The sequence below is a fragment of the Leptonotus elevatus genome, chromosome 14 (genome assembly GCF_054856555.1).
Source record: "Leptonotus elevatus isolate MCC_2025b chromosome 14, RoL_Lele_1.0, whole genome shotgun sequence".
NCBI classification, from domain to species: domain Eukaryota; kingdom Metazoa; phylum Chordata; class Actinopteri; order Syngnathiformes; family Syngnathidae; genus Leptonotus; species Leptonotus elevatus.
The window spans coordinates 5,326,898-5,347,175 of NC_141252.1; the positions used below are offsets into that span (position 1 = coordinate 5,326,898).

General features: G+C 45.6%; 2 protein-coding genes across 11 annotated transcripts; one reads left to right on the top strand and one right to left on the bottom strand.

Annotated features, from left to right (window-relative positions):
• Positions 1-78: 78 nt before the first annotated feature.
• On the bottom strand, positions 79-7,820 carry g2e3 (G2/M-phase specific E3 ubiquitin protein ligase). 10 transcript variants are annotated; one of them, XM_086094037.1, is made up of 11 exons: positions 7,151-7,734; positions 6,665-7,021; positions 5,077-5,193; positions 4,509-4,606; positions 4,274-4,375; positions 3,279-3,403; positions 3,003-3,171; positions 2,824-2,930; positions 2,230-2,398; positions 1,998-2,122; positions 79-1,271 (listed from the first exon to the last, which is right to left on the bottom strand). In XM_086094037.1, the coding sequence occupies exons 3-11, from the start codon at positions 5,135-5,137 to the stop codon at positions 1,115-1,117; spliced, it is 1,113 nt and encodes a 370-aa protein (XP_085950163.1). In that variant the 5' UTR covers positions 5,138-5,193; positions 6,665-7,021; positions 7,151-7,734; the 3' UTR covers positions 79-1,114. The 10 variants fall into 10 exon arrangements, with proteins under 10 accessions (XP_085950163.1, XP_085950166.1, XP_085950165.1 ...); XM_086094040.1 differs by lacking the exons at positions 6,665-7,021; positions 7,151-7,734 and adding an exon at positions 7,747-7,820; XM_086094039.1 differs by lacking the exon at positions 6,665-7,021.
• On the top strand, positions 6,631-19,033 carry ehd4 (EH-domain containing 4). The gene is made up of 8 exons (XM_086094033.1): positions 6,631-7,257; positions 11,440-11,616; positions 12,960-13,057; positions 14,142-14,308; positions 14,381-14,514; positions 14,586-14,697; positions 16,169-16,333; positions 17,098-19,033. The coding sequence occupies exons 1-8, from the start codon at positions 6,644-6,646 to the stop codon at positions 17,653-17,655; spliced, it is 2,025 nt and encodes a 674-aa protein (XP_085950159.1). The 5' UTR covers positions 6,631-6,643; the 3' UTR covers positions 17,656-19,033.
• The last annotated feature ends 1,245 nt before the right edge of the window (positions 19,034-20,278 follow it).

Genomic DNA, 20,278 nt, shown 5'->3' on the forward strand with positions numbered 1-20,278 from the left:
ACATTGAAAAGTTGTCATCTTTGAAAAATAAACTTTCCACGAGAAAGTTGCAAAATTATGATACTCAAGTCAGCAAGGTAATTGTTTAACTTTATTATCTTGTAATGCTACATCTTATTCTTGATAAGAAATATTTATCCTTGAAAAAACTATGACAATATATATTTTTTTTTTAAGATTGCATTTTTTATGAAAAATATAAATCATGCCGGGATGTCAGATAGATGTGATGTCGTACTCATATCATATATTTTAATTGGCCCAAAGTTAAGCTCAGGAGGAAAGTGTGCGTGTGTGTGCGCGTGTGCGTGTCGGTCCTATTTCTTGAAAACTGTGAGGCAAGAGCCCAGTTTGACAACATTCATTTACGCGTCCGTAAATTCTTTCTTTGGATGATACTGGAGTAAACACAAATTGACTTCCAAACAAGTTATACAAGACAGAAAAACATACAAATACAACAACTCAAACGTACACGCTTTTTGTCAAACCTGAAAAACAAAAAACTCGGTGTCAATGTCGTAAAAGTTGGCAACCATCTTGCTGTGCCAAGGAACCACGTTGATGTGAATGAAGGCGCTTGATTGCCACACAATTCAAGTGAAGCCCGGCCTACTCATGGGTCGCCATTTACTGGCTGACCCATTTGCAGTTTGGGTTTTGTCGTATGCTGAGCGAGCATTCAAACAGTCACAAGTTTGGTTTGACGTAAACTAAAGTTTGATCCAAATGGAGCTCCTCAATTGACTTCAACTTCCACTGCACTGTAAAAAAAAGTTGGGTCAAAAGGAACTCAATTTTGGATCAAAAATGGACCGATCCACTTTACGGGTCAATTTGACACAAGTAGGGGATCGGTCCATTTTTGACCCAACTGTCCTTTAGAGTGTGGTGACAAGATGTCACCAGATGGCGCCAAGCAGCTTTTGTCTTGAGCACAATAAACAAAAAAGTGTGAATTTTTCAGCCCCCCCCCCCCCAAAAAAAAAAAAACACAACAAAAAACAACTACAAAAAAAAAATATATATAAAAAAAAAAACCCGCCAAACCGTCTCCAGGCAAGTGTTGACATCGCTCAAAGGAGTCATTTTGTTTTGGCTTGTAGTCTCTGCGTTAGCAATTCAGCGCGGCTGTGCAACGTGGCCGGGCAGCTCCTCGGGAGACGCCAACGACGGCTTTTTGCAGCCGACGGGCGAGGGCGCCGCGGGGAGACGACGCTTGGACACCAGACTCCTCCTCGGGGTCACCTGAGGCGACGCCACCCGCGAGGCTGTCGGACACAAACGGCAGATTATTCCACATGACGGTGTGAAACTATGTCCGTTTAAAAGTTGCACATTCATGTCGGTGTGAAAGGGGTTTTGTTTGGCAGTGCCAAAGGAATGCACAGATGTCTGTGTGAAAGAGCAGCAAATCACCGCGAAAGAGGTACATTTCACAATGAAAGGTGCATGCGCCAGTGTTAAAAGGGGTAACATGACAGGCGAACGAGCCGCATGCCTATCAGTGTGAAAGGGATACTTGTCGGTGTGAATGAGGAGCCTAGTCACGTCTTTGTCAGTGTTATTTCAGATGAGAGAGGTTATATATATATATATATATATAAAGTGTAAAAAGGGGGTACATGTTAATGTGAAAGCAGCAACATGTTAGGATGAATGGGGTAATATCTTAAAGTGATGACAGAATAAAAGGGGCAATATGTTGGTATGAAAGGGGCGATATGTTTGTGGGACAGAGGCAATGTTAGCATGAAAGAGGTCCATGTTTGTGTGAAAGGGGCAGTCCTGTATGTTAGTGTCAAAGAGGTCGGCTTGTCACTGTGAAAGGGGTATAACATGTCATGTCAGTGTGAATGTGGTACGTTCATTTAGTGCGAAAGGGGAATTATTTGAAGGGCTTTTATGGCAGTGTGAATGGCGTAATATGTCAGCATGAAAGGGCTTATATCAATGCGCGAGGGGTGCATGTGAGTGTGAAAGGGGTGACGTGTCACCTTTCCTGTCCGTGTACGTGGCACATTCGGGACAGGCCCAGTCGGCGGCGTCCACCTGGAGTCCCGAGCACTTCCTGTGCGTCCCTCTGGAACCGCACAGCAGGCATCGGATCACCGCAAACCACCTGAGCGTCGCCGCGGCAACAGTGGGGAGACGCCGCCGGCCGGCTTTGAGACAAGTGGCTAACGAACGTGCGCGCAGGCGTGGCGACCTCCGCCAAGGCTGACTCACCCGGTCCTGGCGGAGTGCGCGCGTCCGTTGTTGCAGACGCAGGCGTGGGCGTCGCAGCGCTTGTAGACCTCCAGCAGGTCGGTGTACGCGTTGGCCTCCAACTCCCATGATGCATCTCTGCACAACAACAACAGCCGCCGACGTGGATGGCCTGCACGGGTCGTGTTGTCTTGTTTTGGGTTAGCTTGTCTGTTGCTGTTATTTTGTCGTCCATTTTGTTGCGTTAGTTTGTCTTGTGTTGGATTTTGCCGTGTTTTGTGATATGTTGTATTGCCTTTTTGAGATGTTTTAGGCTGTGTTGTCTTGTATGGAGGACCAAAAAAAATAAAATAATCAAAGTTAATACTTTAATGCAACATTTAAATGAATCCGATTAGTCGATTGAATAATTGATAGATTAATTAGCACTCATAAAAACAACAAAATATATACACATAAGTAAATAAAAAAACCTGTGTATATGTCCTGGTAAGTATATAAAAAAAGAAAAAAAATTAAATTTTTGAATTCAGTTTTTTTTTTTGGGCTCATTTTTGCTCCTCCATAGTCTTGTGCGTTGCTGTCGGCTGTCGTCTTTTGTGTGTTGTTGCGTACCTCTCCGGGATGTAGATTCCCATGCGCAGCATCTCCTGCTGGTACTCGTCCTTGTTGTTACACAAAGTGCATCTGAAGAAGAAGAGGCCGGCGCTGTGCGCTTGCCGCTGACACGCACACACGGGCGCTGTCAGGCGGCTGCGAGTTGCTTCGGGCATGATGCAGTCGATGCTGTTTACCTGCACGCAGTCTCTGTGGAACCAGCTGGCGTGACAAGACGGACACTTGAGGACGCCGTAGGACAGGTCGCCGTCGATGGCGTCCAAGCACACGGAGCACGACTGAGGCAGGCTCAGGTTGGAGGTCACGCACGCAGACTGAGAGGGCCGGTGGTCGGGACAGTACGACCTGCGCGCGCACGCACACGCACGCGCACGCACGCACGCACACGCAGCAGTTTGTACGGCAAGCATGTTTTGTGTTGTGCGCCGAGGACGACGAGACGCGAGACTCACGGGAAGTTTTCGGTAAACTGCGAAACGAAGCCCTTGTTGCGTCCGCACGGGAAGTGAACCGTCTTTCGGCAACTTTTCACGTTGCAGCCCACGCACGCGCCCTTCTTCTTACACGCCCAGCACGTCTGGAAAAAAACATAAAAAATACAAAAAAGGGGTCAGCTGCCGAGCTCGCGGCAAACACAACCGGTGCAACGGATCACAAAAGTTATGGTTCGGATCGGAACACAGGTTTGAGTCACGGATCGTTTTTTGGGATCAGAAAAAAAGAAGAAGAAGATAAATAGTACTTTGTCTTCATTTATTTTGTAAAGCGCTTTTTTCATTAGAAAAAATACAAAATTCAAAATGTCTTCATATAGCCGTGCAGGATTTACTTTTACAACTTTTAAGTGCAATATGAGGCATAAACATTCTTCTTTTTACATGTTTCATGTGTAAAATAAGGTATTAATGGCTTAAAATGGTGTTCCTATCATCTAAACCGCTAAATTTGACATTTTGAGTTGAATGTTTTTCTTTTTTAATTGGCAAAAAGTGTTTTTATAAAATAAATGAAATCTTTTTTTTTCTTAAATAATGAAAAGACCTCAACGTGCGATTTAAGGCCCATTTCCTTCCTTTAAACATGAAGAGTGAATTATGAAGTAGCCTGCAGGTTCCCCAATTTTGAAAACAAAATCAAGCAAGCCATCAAACTTATGAGCCGGCAGCCGGCGGAGACTTCTGGCGTATCATAAAATGACGGCGTAATTAATTAGCGGTTTCTTAGCGTCCTAAATTAGCGATTGAACATTGAGTTCGGGATAGCGTTGTGTTGACGTCGGTCGCAACTTTGATGTCAATCAACTATGATAATGAAACGTCTAAAAGGGAAGTCAAGCTAGCGTCACGCCACGACGAGGGCCAACTTCAAAGTAAAAGTCTACTACGGCTCGGGCGTGATCCGAATTGACCACAGATCAATGGTGATCCGTTGCACTACTACAACCGACCAATCGTGCCGAGCGGCGAATCTCCTGCTTGATGTCGTCCACCAGGAAGCCCAACACGCCGTCGCTGTCTTTGCCTCGCTGGTAAACGCCGCACGACGTCAGCTGAGGGGAGAGCAACGTTACGTCAAAAGTCTCACCTGAGCCCCCGACGGCTCGATGCCTCTTTGTCATTTCTCCATAAACAAACAGTGAGCCCTCGTCTCATTCAAGAGCATAAAGAAAACTTTATGCTGACCAAACAGAAGTAGTGCACAGAGATTCTGTCCTCTTGCTGAGTGATTTTGTCTCCAAACAAGGCGGGGTCGTCCTCACAGCTTCGGCACAAAACGCAACCTGAGGGACGGACGGCGCACAAAATCAAACATATTTGAAAACCACATCAAGTCAAATCAAGGAAGTCAAAAGGAAAAAAAAAGGGGGGGGGGGGTCTAACAATATACAATAATCCAGTCAAATCAAATTTACTGACTTAGAAAAAAAAATGAAGGCAAAAGCAATCGAATCAAGTCAAGTCAATTATATTGAATTTTACGTTAAGAACAGAACAAAATTAAGTCACAATTCAAACTTTATAGCTGCTCGCCCTTGCAGGGCCACTTATTTGCATGTTGAGGTACTGGCACATTGGAATTGGAATTTTGGGGGAAATGGCACAATAACCTTTTTACTGTTTTAGCTAGGCCTCGTGTGTGTGCAAGATTTCATGTGCTTTCAGCAATCGCATCTAAACTACGGGCAAGATGTTGTTCTTGCTGTTGTCTTTCATCCTGGACCTTTTCTTACTTCCCTCTTTCAACACTCACGCTGGACCACCATTTTGCTGCCGGGGAGCACTTCCTGCGAGCGCCTGACTTTCGTCTCCATGCTGCTCTACCCCAGGGTCAGAGGTCACACATTGGTTGAAAAACACAGGTCCGATGCTGCAAACCACAAACAACAAAAAACTAGCATTCACTGAAAAACATATCAAACCAGCCAAAAAGAGACAAAGGCATGAAATAAAATTGACAAAATCAAAGTTACACTTTTTACTTAGAGCTAACTGAAGCTAACTAAATACAGTAAGGAAAGTGTAGGCTAAAATGGGATTTTAAAGCAAAACATGCCAAATGTTTTCATTTGCAGATCAATTAAACCCCCCGTTTCATTCACGGACTTCATCCATTTTCGACCATCCTTTCTTGTAACAAGAGTAACCGTGCAAAAGTAGCATTCACCAAACCGAAACGGAGACAAAAATGTCCGTAAAATAAGTGCGAGTGGACTTACTTCAAAGCTCAGGGCGGAATTTGGAAATTTGCAGTCAATTTCGGTGCCGTTTTGTTGACTTTTCAGTTTTTGCCTTTTTCTTTGACGTCCAAAACTTTTTGAAATTTCGCTTTCAAAATAAGTGCGCATCATTTCCGCTTCCGCCGTGTTGCTCAGAAAACGGGCGTTTCTTTTACCTTGCTAGCGCCATCTGTTGAGTGTGTCTAGTGCATTTCTGTAGAATATATACGTTTATATTATTTTACAAATAGATGTCTCTTGATCCTAACACTGAAAACTATTGTTTAAGCGGCAGTTAGTCGCACATTTTTAGTTCGATTTATTGTGAAAAGAAAAAAACTGGAAATACATTTCATGTTCCTTTTTGAGGAAAATAACGATCAACAGGGAGTTAAATACCTGGCTCTTACTACACAATTTAGCAATACGTGCAGGAAAACATCATCTTCATGACGTTTCGAATACTAAACAATTTATGTGCAACTAAAACACTCGATAATAAGTACTTAATCGCGTTGGAATGAACGTTCGGCAACCACCAGATGACGCTGTTGACTCATATGGTCTTAAAATACCAATGTTGCATTTCGTGAAAGTGGAAAGTTTGGATGTTCGATTAATAAAACACCAATAAAACACCATAATTCACCCCTCTACCCCCAGCCCCACACACTACTAGATTACCATACTTTGAGAACTCTTATTTGTTTGCTTGTCTGTCGGATATTGGACGGACGGATGCATGGCTGTTTATTTATTTAGCAAGGTTCGCACGCAACGCGCGTTAAGTACAGTACACGCGCTCCTTCCGTACCCTTTCTCGACTCGAATCGAGTACGTGTCTTCCTTCCCCCGTTTGTCCTGAAGGGAGCGCCGACCCGTGATTCAAAAAGTGGCGACGGTTGTTGCGAATGATGTTGAAAGTCTAAAGTGCAATTGACGAACGTCATTAACCCGTAAACGTCGCCTCGGTGCTGTAACGGCACTAATAAGTGAACGTTCAATCTGTTTTGGAGGCCAAAAAATCAAATCAACAAACCGTGTGAGCATGAGGAAACACGTACGAACTATATTGAGGGCGATGAGATGGACACTTATGATATGAAGGAAGATGAGACGTACATGAATTATTTGGAGGACGATGACGATGTGATGTGCATGAATAATTGTGAGGACGACGACATGGAACCGGGAGGGGGAGGGGACTTGTTGGTTTTCATGAGCCCTCCCGCAGGTAGGCGCGTGCGCTGGTGGCCAAAGCGTTCGTACAGAGGCGGCACTGTTCGCGTGCGCAAGCGTGCGGGTGCGCGCGTCCACAGGTGGCCCAGTCAGTCCGACTCCGACTCCGACCAGTTGTTCTCCAAGCCAAAGCCGCCAGCGAGAAGCTCCAAGAAGAGGAGGGAACTTTTTGCCCGTTGCGTGTGGGCTTCTCCCCTTTTTCGGTCGACCTGTGTCCTCTTCGCTGCGCTCGTCGTCGTGCTGGTGATGTTCAGTTGGGTGAAGCAGGAGCAGGGCGGCCGCAACAAGGACGGCGAGATGTACCAGACGGTCACCGAGGGGCTGCAGAGCCTCTACAGCAAGAAGCTGCTGCCGCTCGAGGAGACTTACCTCTTCCACGACTTCCACTCGCCCGCCCTGGAGCCGGCCGACTTCCAGAGCAAGCCCATGGTGCTGCTGGTGGGCCAGTACTCCACCGGGAAGACCACCTTCATCAGGTGAGGGCCACCGGGGTGGTCGCGGCGCAAATCAAGCGGTGATCGGCGATCGGATGGCTTCGAATGTCACGAAGCCGCATCCGCTTTGAAGAAAATCTCCAAACTTGACTCGCCTCGGATGGCGTCGCCCTTGGGTGCTTCCACTTCCGCAAACGCGCGCTCGACGATCGACTTGAAAGCAAAATGGCATCAAAAGAACGAAGGAAAGGGCCTTATACCAAATCGTTGCAATTCTACATGTAATCAATCTATTTGTATTGATTCGGCGGCGCAAACGCATTTAATCGGATGCTTTTCAACACGGCTGTGGTGTGTGGGGTGGGCCGTGGGGGGGCGCTCACGTGCCCGCGATGACTCGTCAAAGTCCATCTCCCACTCGCAGCTGTAATAACATTTCTTTTCTTTTCTTTTTTTTTAAGCGAAAGTCAACTTTTTCACATATTTGGCAGCGCACGTGCACATGTTGTTTTAGAATTTTAGAACACTCACTTTGGACCTCGATGACCTCCGAGTGTCACTTTTCTTTTTTTCTCTGGGATGATGGCGGACCTCCCGTTGTTGACACCCCCATTGTTTGCACTTCCTTAATGTCATGTGTGCACTTGACACACACACGCGCGCACACACGCACACAATCACGAGTAAAAGTTATAACTCGACATTATAGACTGGAACACATTTGTAAACTAGATGTGAAGATTAGAAAATGTGGACACGCACACACATTTCCTTCTCCCAGGTCTGGAGGGGGTCTTCACTGATTGTGTTTTGTCAAATAAAATGCTGGAGGAGCTTAACTGCGGCAGCAAGACAAACTTTTTTTAGTTTGACTGTCTTTGAGTTTTTTAGCTCCTTTGATCGTATTGTCCTTTATTTTGCTTTTTTAGCCTTTTTTCGGGGGGTCTACCACAGTCACGGCTAGACCGGCCATCTGCCATACAGGGCAGATGCCCGGTGGGCCAGTGTCTTCTGGGGACAATGCAGTGCTGTTTAATTATTATTTTCCTCTATTTTACCCCAAGAGACAAGCCCGCAATTTAGAGGGACTAGTCCATTAATCCATTTTGAATATAGGCTCTAAAAATTGTCGGGTCAAAAGTAACCCAATTATGGATAAAAAATGGACCGAGTCAATTTGACCCAACTTTCTGGATTGTTTTATACAAAAAGACCAATGTTTTGACCCAAGTAAAGGCTCTGACCAATATTTATGAGTTGCTTTACACGAAAAGACCCATTTCTTGACTCAAAGTCGACGATCAGTCCATTTTTGACCCATAGTTGGGTTATTTTTGACCCAACTCTTTTTAGAGTGTAGACAGCAAATTAAACCAACATCAGTCAATATCAGTGGCATAACCATGTGTTAGCAAGGACTGGTCAGGAGTCGGGCAGGGCAGAGCGCAGGCGGGCTTTAGTCAAATTGCCAGGCCCGATTTTTTGTGTGTGTGTGCCAGTCCAGCCCTGACCACAGTCAATGTGGGTGGAGGGTCTTTGGGATGGCACGACTTCCTGTGGCCATGGGCCGTCATCACTCTCAGTGGAAATGAGAGGGTGCTTCTCCTCACATGGTTTCGCTGTGCCCCTCCATGTCTTTTTACATAGTTCTCACTTTGGGGGCTGAAGTGTGGGTTCGGTTTTGATATCGTACAAGGGATGTTTGAATTACGGAGTTGCCTTTTTATGTAGGAGAGGTGCTGTATCAATAAAGTTGGATAGGCTGAGATTCATGGCTTCTGAGGTGAGAGTTCAAAACCCCATCAACGATGCAGAGGGACGTATTTGCCGTGCCGTCAAAAAGTGCTCAATGACAAATTGTGCTTCTTGTCACACGTTTGGAGTACATTGAACACGGAACAAAACGATCGCACCTTTGTGCGACGGCAACGTGTCAGTTGTTGTGATGCACGCGCAAGTCCTGACATGAACATTCTTTTCTTAGAAGACACGAAGAACACGTTCACATGCGTTTGCGGGACGTTTGTTCCCTGATGCAGCCGAGCCACGTTAACCTCACTAACCAAACATGTGAAAACTGCAGCTTTGCTCAAACAAACTGACGCACTTGCAAGGCGGCGGCGCCGTGGAACGGCGCTCGGCTGGACGTACGATTTCAACATTTGCTCATCTACGGCGGTGTATTAGGGCCACGTAGAACTATTACTTTTATTCCCCGAAAAAAAAAAAACCTCAACAATTTGCAAGTTTATAAAGTGGCAAATTTGCGAGAAAAAAACTCAGAAACTTGCAAGAAATACACGCAGCGTAGCAAAAGTCTGGACGAGGCGCTGGCTTTTGTCCACCAGGAGCTAACGTGAGGATTCGTTGGTGTATAATGTTTATCAAATAAAAAGGATGGAGACAGATTTCGTCTGAATTTAAACTTTACTCGTCCGACACGGCAGCTCGAGCGACAACACTTACTGGTCCCCTATCAGCTGATTAACACTAACCAATCACAGGCTAGCATACTTTAAGCAGCACGTTCGACACCTCAAATTAGCAATGTACAATAAAAAAAACTATTTGAAAACCAGACCGAAAGGTATTGGCACAAACATCCGAACAGTACGCTACGTGGATTTATCGTAAGTTTTCGGAGTTTTTTTTCTTGCAAATCGGACACATTCGCCACTTTATAAACTCGCAAATTCACGAGTTTCTTTCTCGCAAATTCGCCACTTTATAAAGTCGAACATTTTCGAGTTTTTCCCCCGCAAATTTGCCACTTCTCACCAAAAAAAATACAAATAAAATATATATATATAGGTGGCCCTAAGACGCCATCGCACTCATCTGATGTGGAATTTTTGTCCGTAATGTCGCTTGAAATTTGACAGCCGTGGCGTGCGTTGAAGGTGAAATTGATCCCATCACCTGATTTTGAACTTTTCTGTTGTACTGACTCGAACGCAATTTGTGGCTAAAATGAGATGCAGAGAGTGAAACATTTTTTGCCGACTAAGCGTAGGAATGACATCTGTTGCGTGTGCAAAACATTTTTTGTCGTCACCCAATCGGCAGATCCGAGCTGCAGAGAAAGCTGAGCTGCTCGTTGCTGCGCGCGCGTACGCGCAAGACGGCGGCGACCCCACCCTGTTCCGAGGAATGCCGTGAATCATGAGAACCAGAAGGATTACAAGGAAGCATTCCAACGGGACTCAGCGGTGTGAAGCTTATTGGCTTCTTCGTTCACTGTTAGCGTTAGCGTGTTAGCCGCTAGGGGGTTAACGTCCAGTTTGGGCTGACCTGCGGAGCGGTGTCAAAAACAACATTTTGTTCCGCATGATTCAGAATCCCACTTGACTTGTAGGCAGTCCTGCCTGGATGCGAGTCACAACATTCGGCTGGGTCGTATCATATCACCAATACGTCAGTGATTGTAGGCACTCTTTGCAGAGGATAAAGAATAGCACGACTGCGAGTGCTGTTGTATTGTTGTAAAGTGTTCCATCTGTTGCACTCCAGTGTTGTTGTGGTTTAAGTTAAGGAACAGGTTAGCATATACCGGGTCAAACTGACCCAACATTTACATCAACAGACAAAAAGAAATGCTTCATTTCCACGTACTTGCAATGAAAACGCTTACTAATCAACTATAACAATGTTTATGGTGTCAATTTTGGAATGTAAAAAATTCTGGGTCAAATTGACCCTTAATACAATAACAGTATAACGGCAGACCATTCAAATTGTTTACCTTGACATTTTCAATCAAATGTTAAATATGTATCGAAATGCTTTTGGAACGTTAAACATAGCCCGGGTCAAATTGACCCATTTTAACATTGAAAACTGCAAATTAATATTTTTGGGCTCTAAAACTTCTCAATTCAACGGTTCATGGTGACATCTTTTCAATGAAATGCTTTTGGAATTGGCCTCAGTTGGTTCAGTTGAACATATTTGCATAGAAAAGTGTTAATCATGAACTAGAATTAACGATCAGTTTGCTTTTGGAACAATTAAACGTAGCCCGGGTCAAACGGACCCATTTCAAAGTTGAAGATCTACAAAAGTACTGTTTCATAATGAAACTCATTTGAAATAGTTGCGATGAAAGCGCTTCATGCTAACGGCTCTCGGGACGCGCTTTGAATCCTCAACAAATATAGTCGGGCTCAAATTGAGCCAGAAACCCGATCGGAAGTCTGAGTTGACAAAAAGCTTGTGCGGCGGCAGGTATCTTCTGGAGCAGGACTTCCCAGGCATGCGGATCGGACCCGAGCCCACCACGGACGGCTTCATCGCCGTGATGTACGGCGACAGCGAGGGCGTCGTCCCCGGCAACGCGCTGGTGGTGGACCCCAAGAAGCCTTTCAGGAAGCTCAACGCCTTCGGGAACTCTTTCCTCAACAGGTAACCCCAAAAAGTCGTATCCGCTTCTGTTGCAGGTTACGTTTAACGTGGCAACGCACACTGAATTGCAAAAACGTCAAACGCTAACAAATGAAAACATGAGGCTGTTGGGAATAACTCCGATTAACAATTTGATGTTTGTTCATGTGACATTTGGTGACATCATCATCGTGCGTCTTCTCTTTCCGCCGTGCGCATTCCAGCCTTTCAAATAGTTGACGGGTCACATCCGAGCTGCGTTTCCTGCGTCCAGAAATATTTGTCCGAGGAAGCGGGTGGGGAGGGGGGATTGGTGGTTCGTCGGGGGCGTTCCTGCGGCCATCTTGTGCCCCCGAGGGCCCCCCTGCCACAATAAGCCATTGTAGTTATTGTTTCAGGGGGGAAGTGTTTGTGCGTCACACGCGGCGGCACGGCGCTCTTGTTTTTTCCCGCCGCTCGCCCACCACGTGATTTATGGTCAACATGGCGATTTATGGCCACCGAGATTGATGGCACCATTTTGGCTTTGTGTCCTCGGGTGCTCCCCTTGCAGGCGTGTAACTGAACTCCATATCAACGGACAATTCCAGAATGAATGGAATGTGAATGCTAAGCACAAAGATGCACGGGAACCGCATATGGCCCACTCCATTCTTTAATAATGATAATGATAATGAAAACGGCCCCTATTGTATAGCATGTACAGAAATTATAAAAAGATAGAACATATCCAGGCTACTATATTTAAGGCAATATTTGCTGAAATAATGTAACCTTCTTTTGCCAATCAATCAATCTTATTCAGCAGACTCATGGTCCATAATAAAACTCATTCAATACACAGTAAAAACATTAAAATATTAAAAAAGGCAAATCAGATACATTCATTTAGAAAGATTACCATCCATTTTTTATTCATTTATCTTATTAAATAAGTGGTATCATTTTAATAAATAATTGATTTAAAAACCAAAATGTAACATGAAAATGTTTGACATTTTTTAGACAGATATTAGAATATTTTTCGATTTTTAAACATTTGAGTCATTTGTGACTCATTTGATTAAATTATGAGTTTTATGAAAGCATTATTTTAATTTATTTTGAAAACATTCTGTCAAGCTAAAAAAAATAGACATGCTAAGCAAACAATATTAGTACTCGAGTGTGCTACATTTTGTCTAAACCGTATAACGGCACGCGGTTCTAACTCAAGTGCTAATGCTAAAGCTAACACCGGTAGTTCCTGATTTATACTCGGGTGTCGAACCATGCTCAAAACAAATTCGACATGATGAGTTAATGAATGACAAGCTAACGAAACTAAGCTAGCAAACGTCCAACGAATGTGCTTGTGTGTTCAGGTTCATCTGCTCTCAGATGCCCAATCAGGTTCTTCAAAGCATCAGCGTCATCGACACGCCGGGAATTCTGTCCGGAGAGAAGCAGCGCATCAGCCGAGGTGCGCGCCACCCTTTGGAATGCTTAATGACGTTGATCTTCTCTCGCTTTACAAACAATAGCTTTCATTCCGAGCGGCAACAGAAGCAGTGCGCAAGGGGCTATTGAGTCCAAACGGGCTGGCTACGAGCTGGTCTCTGGGCTTGATGACATCACCAGTTAAAGGCCTCAGCAGGGTGGGTGGAGTCATGGGGAGGGAGGGGGGATTTGGCAGCGGGGGGGTTGTTGTTTCTGCCATCTGGAAACATTTAGCAGCGGTCAGCTGAATTACACACAGACAGTGATGTCATTCATGTCACAGCTATGTGTGAATATGAAACATAAAGTTGAGCCTTTCATAATTTCCAAGTCTGAAAATGTGCGACTGGAGTCACATGACTTGAGTGGCCCAACTCTGCCATGAGTCATAAGAGTGATGACATCACAAGTTTCCACTTCTTGACATTTGACTCGCGCGTCTCATGTCGCCACTCCGCCCGCCGTAAGCTCCGCCTCCCCGTCCTGATTGCCACCAGGATGTGTTTCCATGGCGACAAACATGAACGGATGGTTGGGTGCGTTTGCTGCTTGTGAGTTTTTTTCTTTTCTTGAGTTGACAGTTGCCACGTGATTTTGTTTCGCATCACTGGAAAGAGGAAGCAGGATTGTTGGACAAAAGGCATTTCCTGTCAAAGGGGAAATGGAACCTGTGAGGTCATCACGCACGCACGCACACACTTGAAGCCGCTGATGGAAACTGACACCAGAGGGCCTCATCTTTGTCACACGGCCGTCATTTAAGAGGCATACCGGGGACAAACTAAGGGACGTGGGTGAGGTGTTTAGGGGAGAATATAGAGGACATGTCGGAGAGGGTTTACCTGTTAAGTGGGGACGAATTGAGGCACATGTGGGAGGGGATTGAGGTGACAAACACTACTTTGTGGATTTTGTCTACTGATCTTTAACGTCACCTTCACGAATGAAACGAAGGACTGCTGTTCTTTGGGGACGTCCAGGAACCGTTTAGGGTGTGGTCTCCAGTGCTGAAGCGTTCACTTTCAGGAAGTACGCGGACGTCAACGTTGCTTGGACTTTGCACGCAGGTTACGACTTTGCTGAGGTTCTGCGTTGGTTTGGTGAGCGAGTGGACCGGATCATCCTGCTGTTCGACGCCCACAAGCTGGACATCTCGGACGAGTTCTCCGAGGCCATCCGAGCCCTCAAAGGACAAGATGACAAGATCAGGGTGGTCCTCAATAAGGCTGACCAGGTGAGCGCTCGAAGCCGCGGTCCCCTTAATGCCTTCTCCCACCCTCCCTCACCTGGTGGTGTTGTGTCGCAGGTGGACACGCAGCAGCTGATGCGCGTGTACGGCGCCCTCATGTGGTCGCTGGGCAAAGTGATCAACACTCCGGAGGTGGTGCGAGTTTATCTGGGTTCCTTTTGGGCCAAACCCCTGCAGAACACTGAGAACAGGTCCGTTCCCATCCGGCGTGGCCGTCACGTAACCAATGAGAAAATTCACGCCGTCTCTGTCTCGCCCGCAGACGTCTCTTTGAGGCGGAGTCTCAGGACCTCTTCCGCGACATCCAGAGTCTTCCGAGGAACGCGGCGCTCCGAAAACTCAACGACCTCATCAAGAGGGCCAGGCTGGCCAAGGTGAGGCAGGAAGTGACACGGTGAAGTGGGAGGAAGTCGCATACGCACAAGTTCCAAGTCTAAAGTCTCAAGTGGGAGGTTTTGAGCAAGTTAGTGGTGCAAAAAAACAGCAAGTCAAGCTGGAGTCGAGATATCGCCACATGGAATGATGGATGCTACTTCATGTCGCATATTTCTTATGATTCCGCCTTCTCTCTCTGACGTACGACGAGGCGCTCTAATGCGACAAGGCACGTCCAAAGTCCTAGGCCACACACTTGCTGTCAAGTTGGATGTCACCTTTCTCTCTTTGCTTGACTTTTTCCCTAGATTGTGTGTATGTGGGCCTGTTAGCATTGTTAGCAAGGATGCTAAATGTCCTGTCAATCCAAATAGAAGTGGCACGTTTCGTAAATTAGCATTAGCATATGTTACTTCAGCATCACATATGACATAAATCAGAATACATAGTTAGCATTGCATACATTTGCATTTTGACACTAGCATTAGCATCACATACATTAGCATTACATACTTACTAACATTATTTACATATACTGTATTAGTGCGAGGTTCATGCATTGATGTCACATAATTAGCATTTTGTAAAATAGCATCATGATATTAGCACCAAATGCTTAGCATTCCATTTTCACCTTTCTCTCTTTGCTCTGCATGTACTCGTGTCTGACAACGAGGCGCTCTAAAGCAGCCACACCAGCAATCTGAATTGGAGATGCATTTTTGGGGCGTTTAGGCAAAGCTAGCCAGCTAAACACAAATTGCAATTGCCAATGACGGCGCTCAGCTGTAATGAAGTGGCTGGTTGAGACTCGTGTCGCACGCCAAGCCCTGGCAGAATAAAAATGGTCTCAAAAACACCCCAATGTTGAACAAGTGAAGACGACGTAATTGTCAGTCTTTACCCGATTTCCTCCGTTGCGGTCAGAGGGGTAATTCATTTCGAAGCAAATCTTTAACTCGACTTGACAGGGTTTTACTTACGGCCGACGTGTGGAATGAAGCGGCCAACCTTGGAAATGTTTGTCTTTGCCCACACGTCATCAGCGCGTTCCTGCTCTTCGTCTGCCGGCGGGAGGACGGCCTGCGCAATTGGCCGCCGCGATTTCTATTTGCGTCGCGTTGGATGAAGCACTTCCTTCGTCCTTCCTTCGTCCTTCCTTCATCCTTCCTTCATCCTTCCTTCGTCCCTCCTTCGTCCTTCCTTCGTCCTTCCTTCGTCCTTCCTTCGTCCCTCCTTCGTCCCTCCTTCGTCCCTCCTTCGTCCTTCCTTCGTCCTTCCTTCGTCCTTCCTTCGTCCTTCCTTCGTCCTTCCCACCACGCACCGCCAGGACATTCCGGCCGCCGCTTAATTGGTCAGGAGGCGCCACCCGGTCGCCGCCGCCTCCTGACCGGGAGATCAACTTTGACCGCATCATCGCCGGCTTCACTTCCCGTTGGCCGGCGTTGACGCGGCCGTGTGGTCTTGCAGGTGCACGCGTACATCATCAGCTACCTGAAGAAGGAGATGCCGTCGCTGTTCGGGCGCGAGAAGAAGAAGGAGGAGCTGATCATGAGGCTGCCGGAGATTTACGCCATCCTGCAGAGGGAGCACCACATCAGTCCCGGGGACTTCCCCAACGTCACCAAGATGCAGGTACGGGATGTTCGAACCAATCCATTTCGAAAATTGGTGCTGAGTGGAAAGCATATTGCTTCTTAAATGTTTTTTTTTTATAACTACTTGTGGGGCCGTGCTATTAATCGAAATTCAATTACAAAATCAGCATAATCGTGAAAAAAGATGAATACAAATTTTTGAGTTCAATCTATACATTTGCACCTTTTTTTTTAATTTAAAACCACTTAATACATTTAGTTTCATTCAAAAGGAACTATATATATATCAAATATATTCTTATTCTTATAAATATGTATTATTATAAATTGTGTTTGGTCCAAAAGGAACTTACATAATTATAGTGTTATATTTTTAAATGCTTAAACATTGTCTTGTTTTGTACCAAAACATAAATAACCATTTGAATAATTGTGATCTCAATTATTAATATTTGTTTCTATAATTGAGCAGCCCTAATTACGTAATTAATTATTAAAAACATGGCTTTGTAATTTTTGCCAATTGGGTTGAATTAATCAATTCATGAATTGATAAAATAGTCACTTATAAAAACATTTGATAGTGACAGTCGTAGGCAGCACACGACTTGTTTGACAAACTTAACAAGTAAATACATAGAATGAAAACAGGAAGTATTTCAGGTCCGCCTCCTTTTTGCGGAAGGTTCCATCCTGCTTTTTAGAGTGACGGCTGTCGACGCATTTCGATCGGTTACGTCCAAAGAGTGGCCGGATGGCGTTTGCCGTCAGCGTGACGTTGCGTGGGCGTGTCTCTTGCAGGACATGCTGCAGCACTACGACTTCAGCAAGTTCCCGTCGCTGAAGATGAAGCTGATCGAGTCGGTGGACAAGATGCTGGCATCCAAGATCGCCGGGCTGATGGCGATGATCCGCGAGGAGGAGTCCAAGGCGCCGCCCGCCATGGTGTCGGGCGGCGCCTTCGAGGGCTCCCAGGACGGCCCCTTCGGCCGCGGCTACGGCGAGGGCATCAGCGCCGGCGCCGACGCCGAGGAGTGGATCGTGAGCCGGGACAAGCACCGCTACGACGAGATCTTCTACACGCTCATGCCCGTCAACGGCAAGATCAGCGGCGTCAACGCCAAGAAGGAGATGATGAACTCGCGGCTGCCCAACACCGTGCTGGGCAAAATCTGGAAGCTGGCCGACTGCGACCAGGACGGCAGCCTGGACGACCAAGAGTTTGCGCTGGCTCAGCACCTCATCAAGGTCAAACTGGAGGGTTACGAGCTGCCCTCCGAGCTGCCCCCGCACCTGGTGCCCCCCGCCCACCGCAAGCACCCCGACGCCGAGGCCATGTACAACCACGGCGAGGACTAGAAACTCTCGCGTGTGCGTCCGCTCCGCCAATGACGCGAAAATAAAACATATCGCATTTATCTGCTATGCTAACCATAACACGTTCTGCATATTTGGCTAACATTTGACGACGGATCCGAAAGGCGCCACCGTAAATTTGTTCCTGGCAAATTTGGGGGGGCGGAGCCTAGCCTTCTTTATTCGCTGGAAAACTTGCTTATTCACTGTTTTTGTCCTCAAGCCAAAACCACGACTCAGCAGGGTTCTTAGAGTTTTGACATTTTCATTTGAGTTAGTTTTGATTCTGTTTTGAGTTTTTGTTTTGTAAATGTTGTTAGTTGTAATTCGTTTTCAAGGTGGTTCTGTTAGTTTTAGTTATTTAAAAAATGCTGAAAGGGAGCTCGCTAGCTAGCAGGTAAACAAGCACCATGGGAGCTAGCCAGGAAGCTAGCTAGCTAGCTAGCTTCCTGGGGTTAAAGCCAAACTGTGGCAGGGTTTTGACTTTCTGGACCTGGATTTGCCACCTCTGCTTAAAAAAAAAAAAAAAAGTCAAATCATAAGAAAAGTAACTCATTTCTTAGCTAGCGTTGCATTTCGTGTCGCCTCGGAGTGACATCATCTGAAGGTGCTTTTCTATTGGCTGCTGCTAGATGACGTCACTTCCGCGTCCTTATCCCGGTGAAATAAATCGACTTCAGATAGTTTTTGGAATTTTTGTTTTTTTCCGGTTAGTTTTCGTTAACGACATCAACCTTGCGACTCAGCATCGAAACGTTGCCTTGTTGCCATCTGGAACGGAACCGTTGGCTTATGCTGGTTTTGTTTTTTTGCTGGGTTGGTCCTGAAAAGGCAGAGGGCTCCCAGTTTTATACCCGCTCCTGAAATGAACACATTATTTGGGGGTGAATCTCATTGTTACAGTACTGACCTTTGAACTATACAGTACTAAAATATTTTTTAAATGCTGTTGAAAAGCCTCTGATACCATCTTGTGGCAGCGACAGGCAATTCACTCATTTACAGCCAGCAGTTTGTCAGCATTTGAAGCGATTGGTCGACAGAACAGTTTTCTGTGACATTAGAACCGTCTTTTTCTGTTATTCACTCATCAGCGGTAGAATAGTTTTGCAAATCCTAAAACAAGAAAAACAAGACTGCGAAAGATCTTTTGATGGCAAAATTGAGCCTCGTGGCTTTTTTTTCACAGCCCGTTGGCCTTTCACGCCATAAACTTCCTCTTTTCTGACAATTGGGACGTCATGCAAATTCTACGACCGACTGCAACACGTATTCTGTTCACGCCATATATTTAGTATGATGTACATATTGTTTGTGTATGAAGTGCCGGAACTTGTCCGACGTTTTCTTTCCCTCATAATAAAAATGACTCGCCATCTTTCTTCTTCTCAAAAGCTGTGCTGATGTCAAATTCACAGCGATGCAACTCTGTCATCTACTGGCAGCTATTAGTGGTGTGCGATACTGCAAATTTGGTATCGATCCGATACCAAGTAAGGGCCAGTATCACCGATATCGACAAGTCTAGAAAATTATATATATATATATAGAAGCGGACATTTTCAGTCGACCTCGTTTTCAAGTTTTTTTTCAAAACGTTTTTTCCCAATTCCAGCCCGCATTCAAGATTTGTCACACCACTTTAATCACATTTAATTTCTCTCCTTTACTAAGTCAGAACAAAGCTTGGCCATAAGAGCTCCGGACAATATTTCAAGAAATGTTTGTCAACGTTTGGCGTTGGTGTGTCAGAAGCAAACATGTGGAATCATACAAAGTTGGCGTTCCTCGAGGAAGTGTTCTCGCCACTTTCACCTTTTACAGGCCGTAGGTCGTCTCAAGGTGTGCGTGAGGAATGTTTACAGGCCCGTAATGTTGGTTGCTGACACCTCACAGCACCTGACAGTCGTCATGTGATGATCACAAATATCACATCAAGAAACGGGGGACGAGCGCGACCAATCGGGATGGAGGGCAACGAGGACGGCGCCGGCCGGGTGCGAGAGCTACAAGAGCAGAGGATGGAGGTCCAGAAGAAAACCTTTACCAAGTGGATCAACAGTGTCTTCTCCAAAAACCAAGTCAAACATTTGACTTTTTCCCTATGCGTGTGTACGTGGGCCTGTTAGCATTGTTAGCAAGGATGCTAAATGTCCAGTCAATCCAAATAGAAGTGGTTTTGTAAATTAGCATTAGCATATTGAATCACATACATCGGCATTACATAAATCAGCAACACTTTATTGGCATTGCATGAATTAGCATTTTGACATTAGCATCACACACATTAGCATTACATACTAACATATTATTTACATATACTGTATTTGTGTTCGTTTTATGACATTAGCACCAAATACAGTACCAAGTATTAGCATGACAAACATAGCACATTTCCTCCAATTCGTGTTTCACTGCTTTCGCCGTAACGACATTCGATAAAAGCTCAAAGTTCATCTACCAAAACTGGTGAAAGCAGCAGTCGGAGGGGAAGTAAAAAAAAGCTAGCAAACCGTAAGCTAGCTGATTTGGCTGCTGTGAGTGTTAGCATGAGCGCAGGCAGCATACAAACCAAATGGTGGGCAAGCGGCTGATGATGTCATCAAATCAATCAAAAATGTCAAAT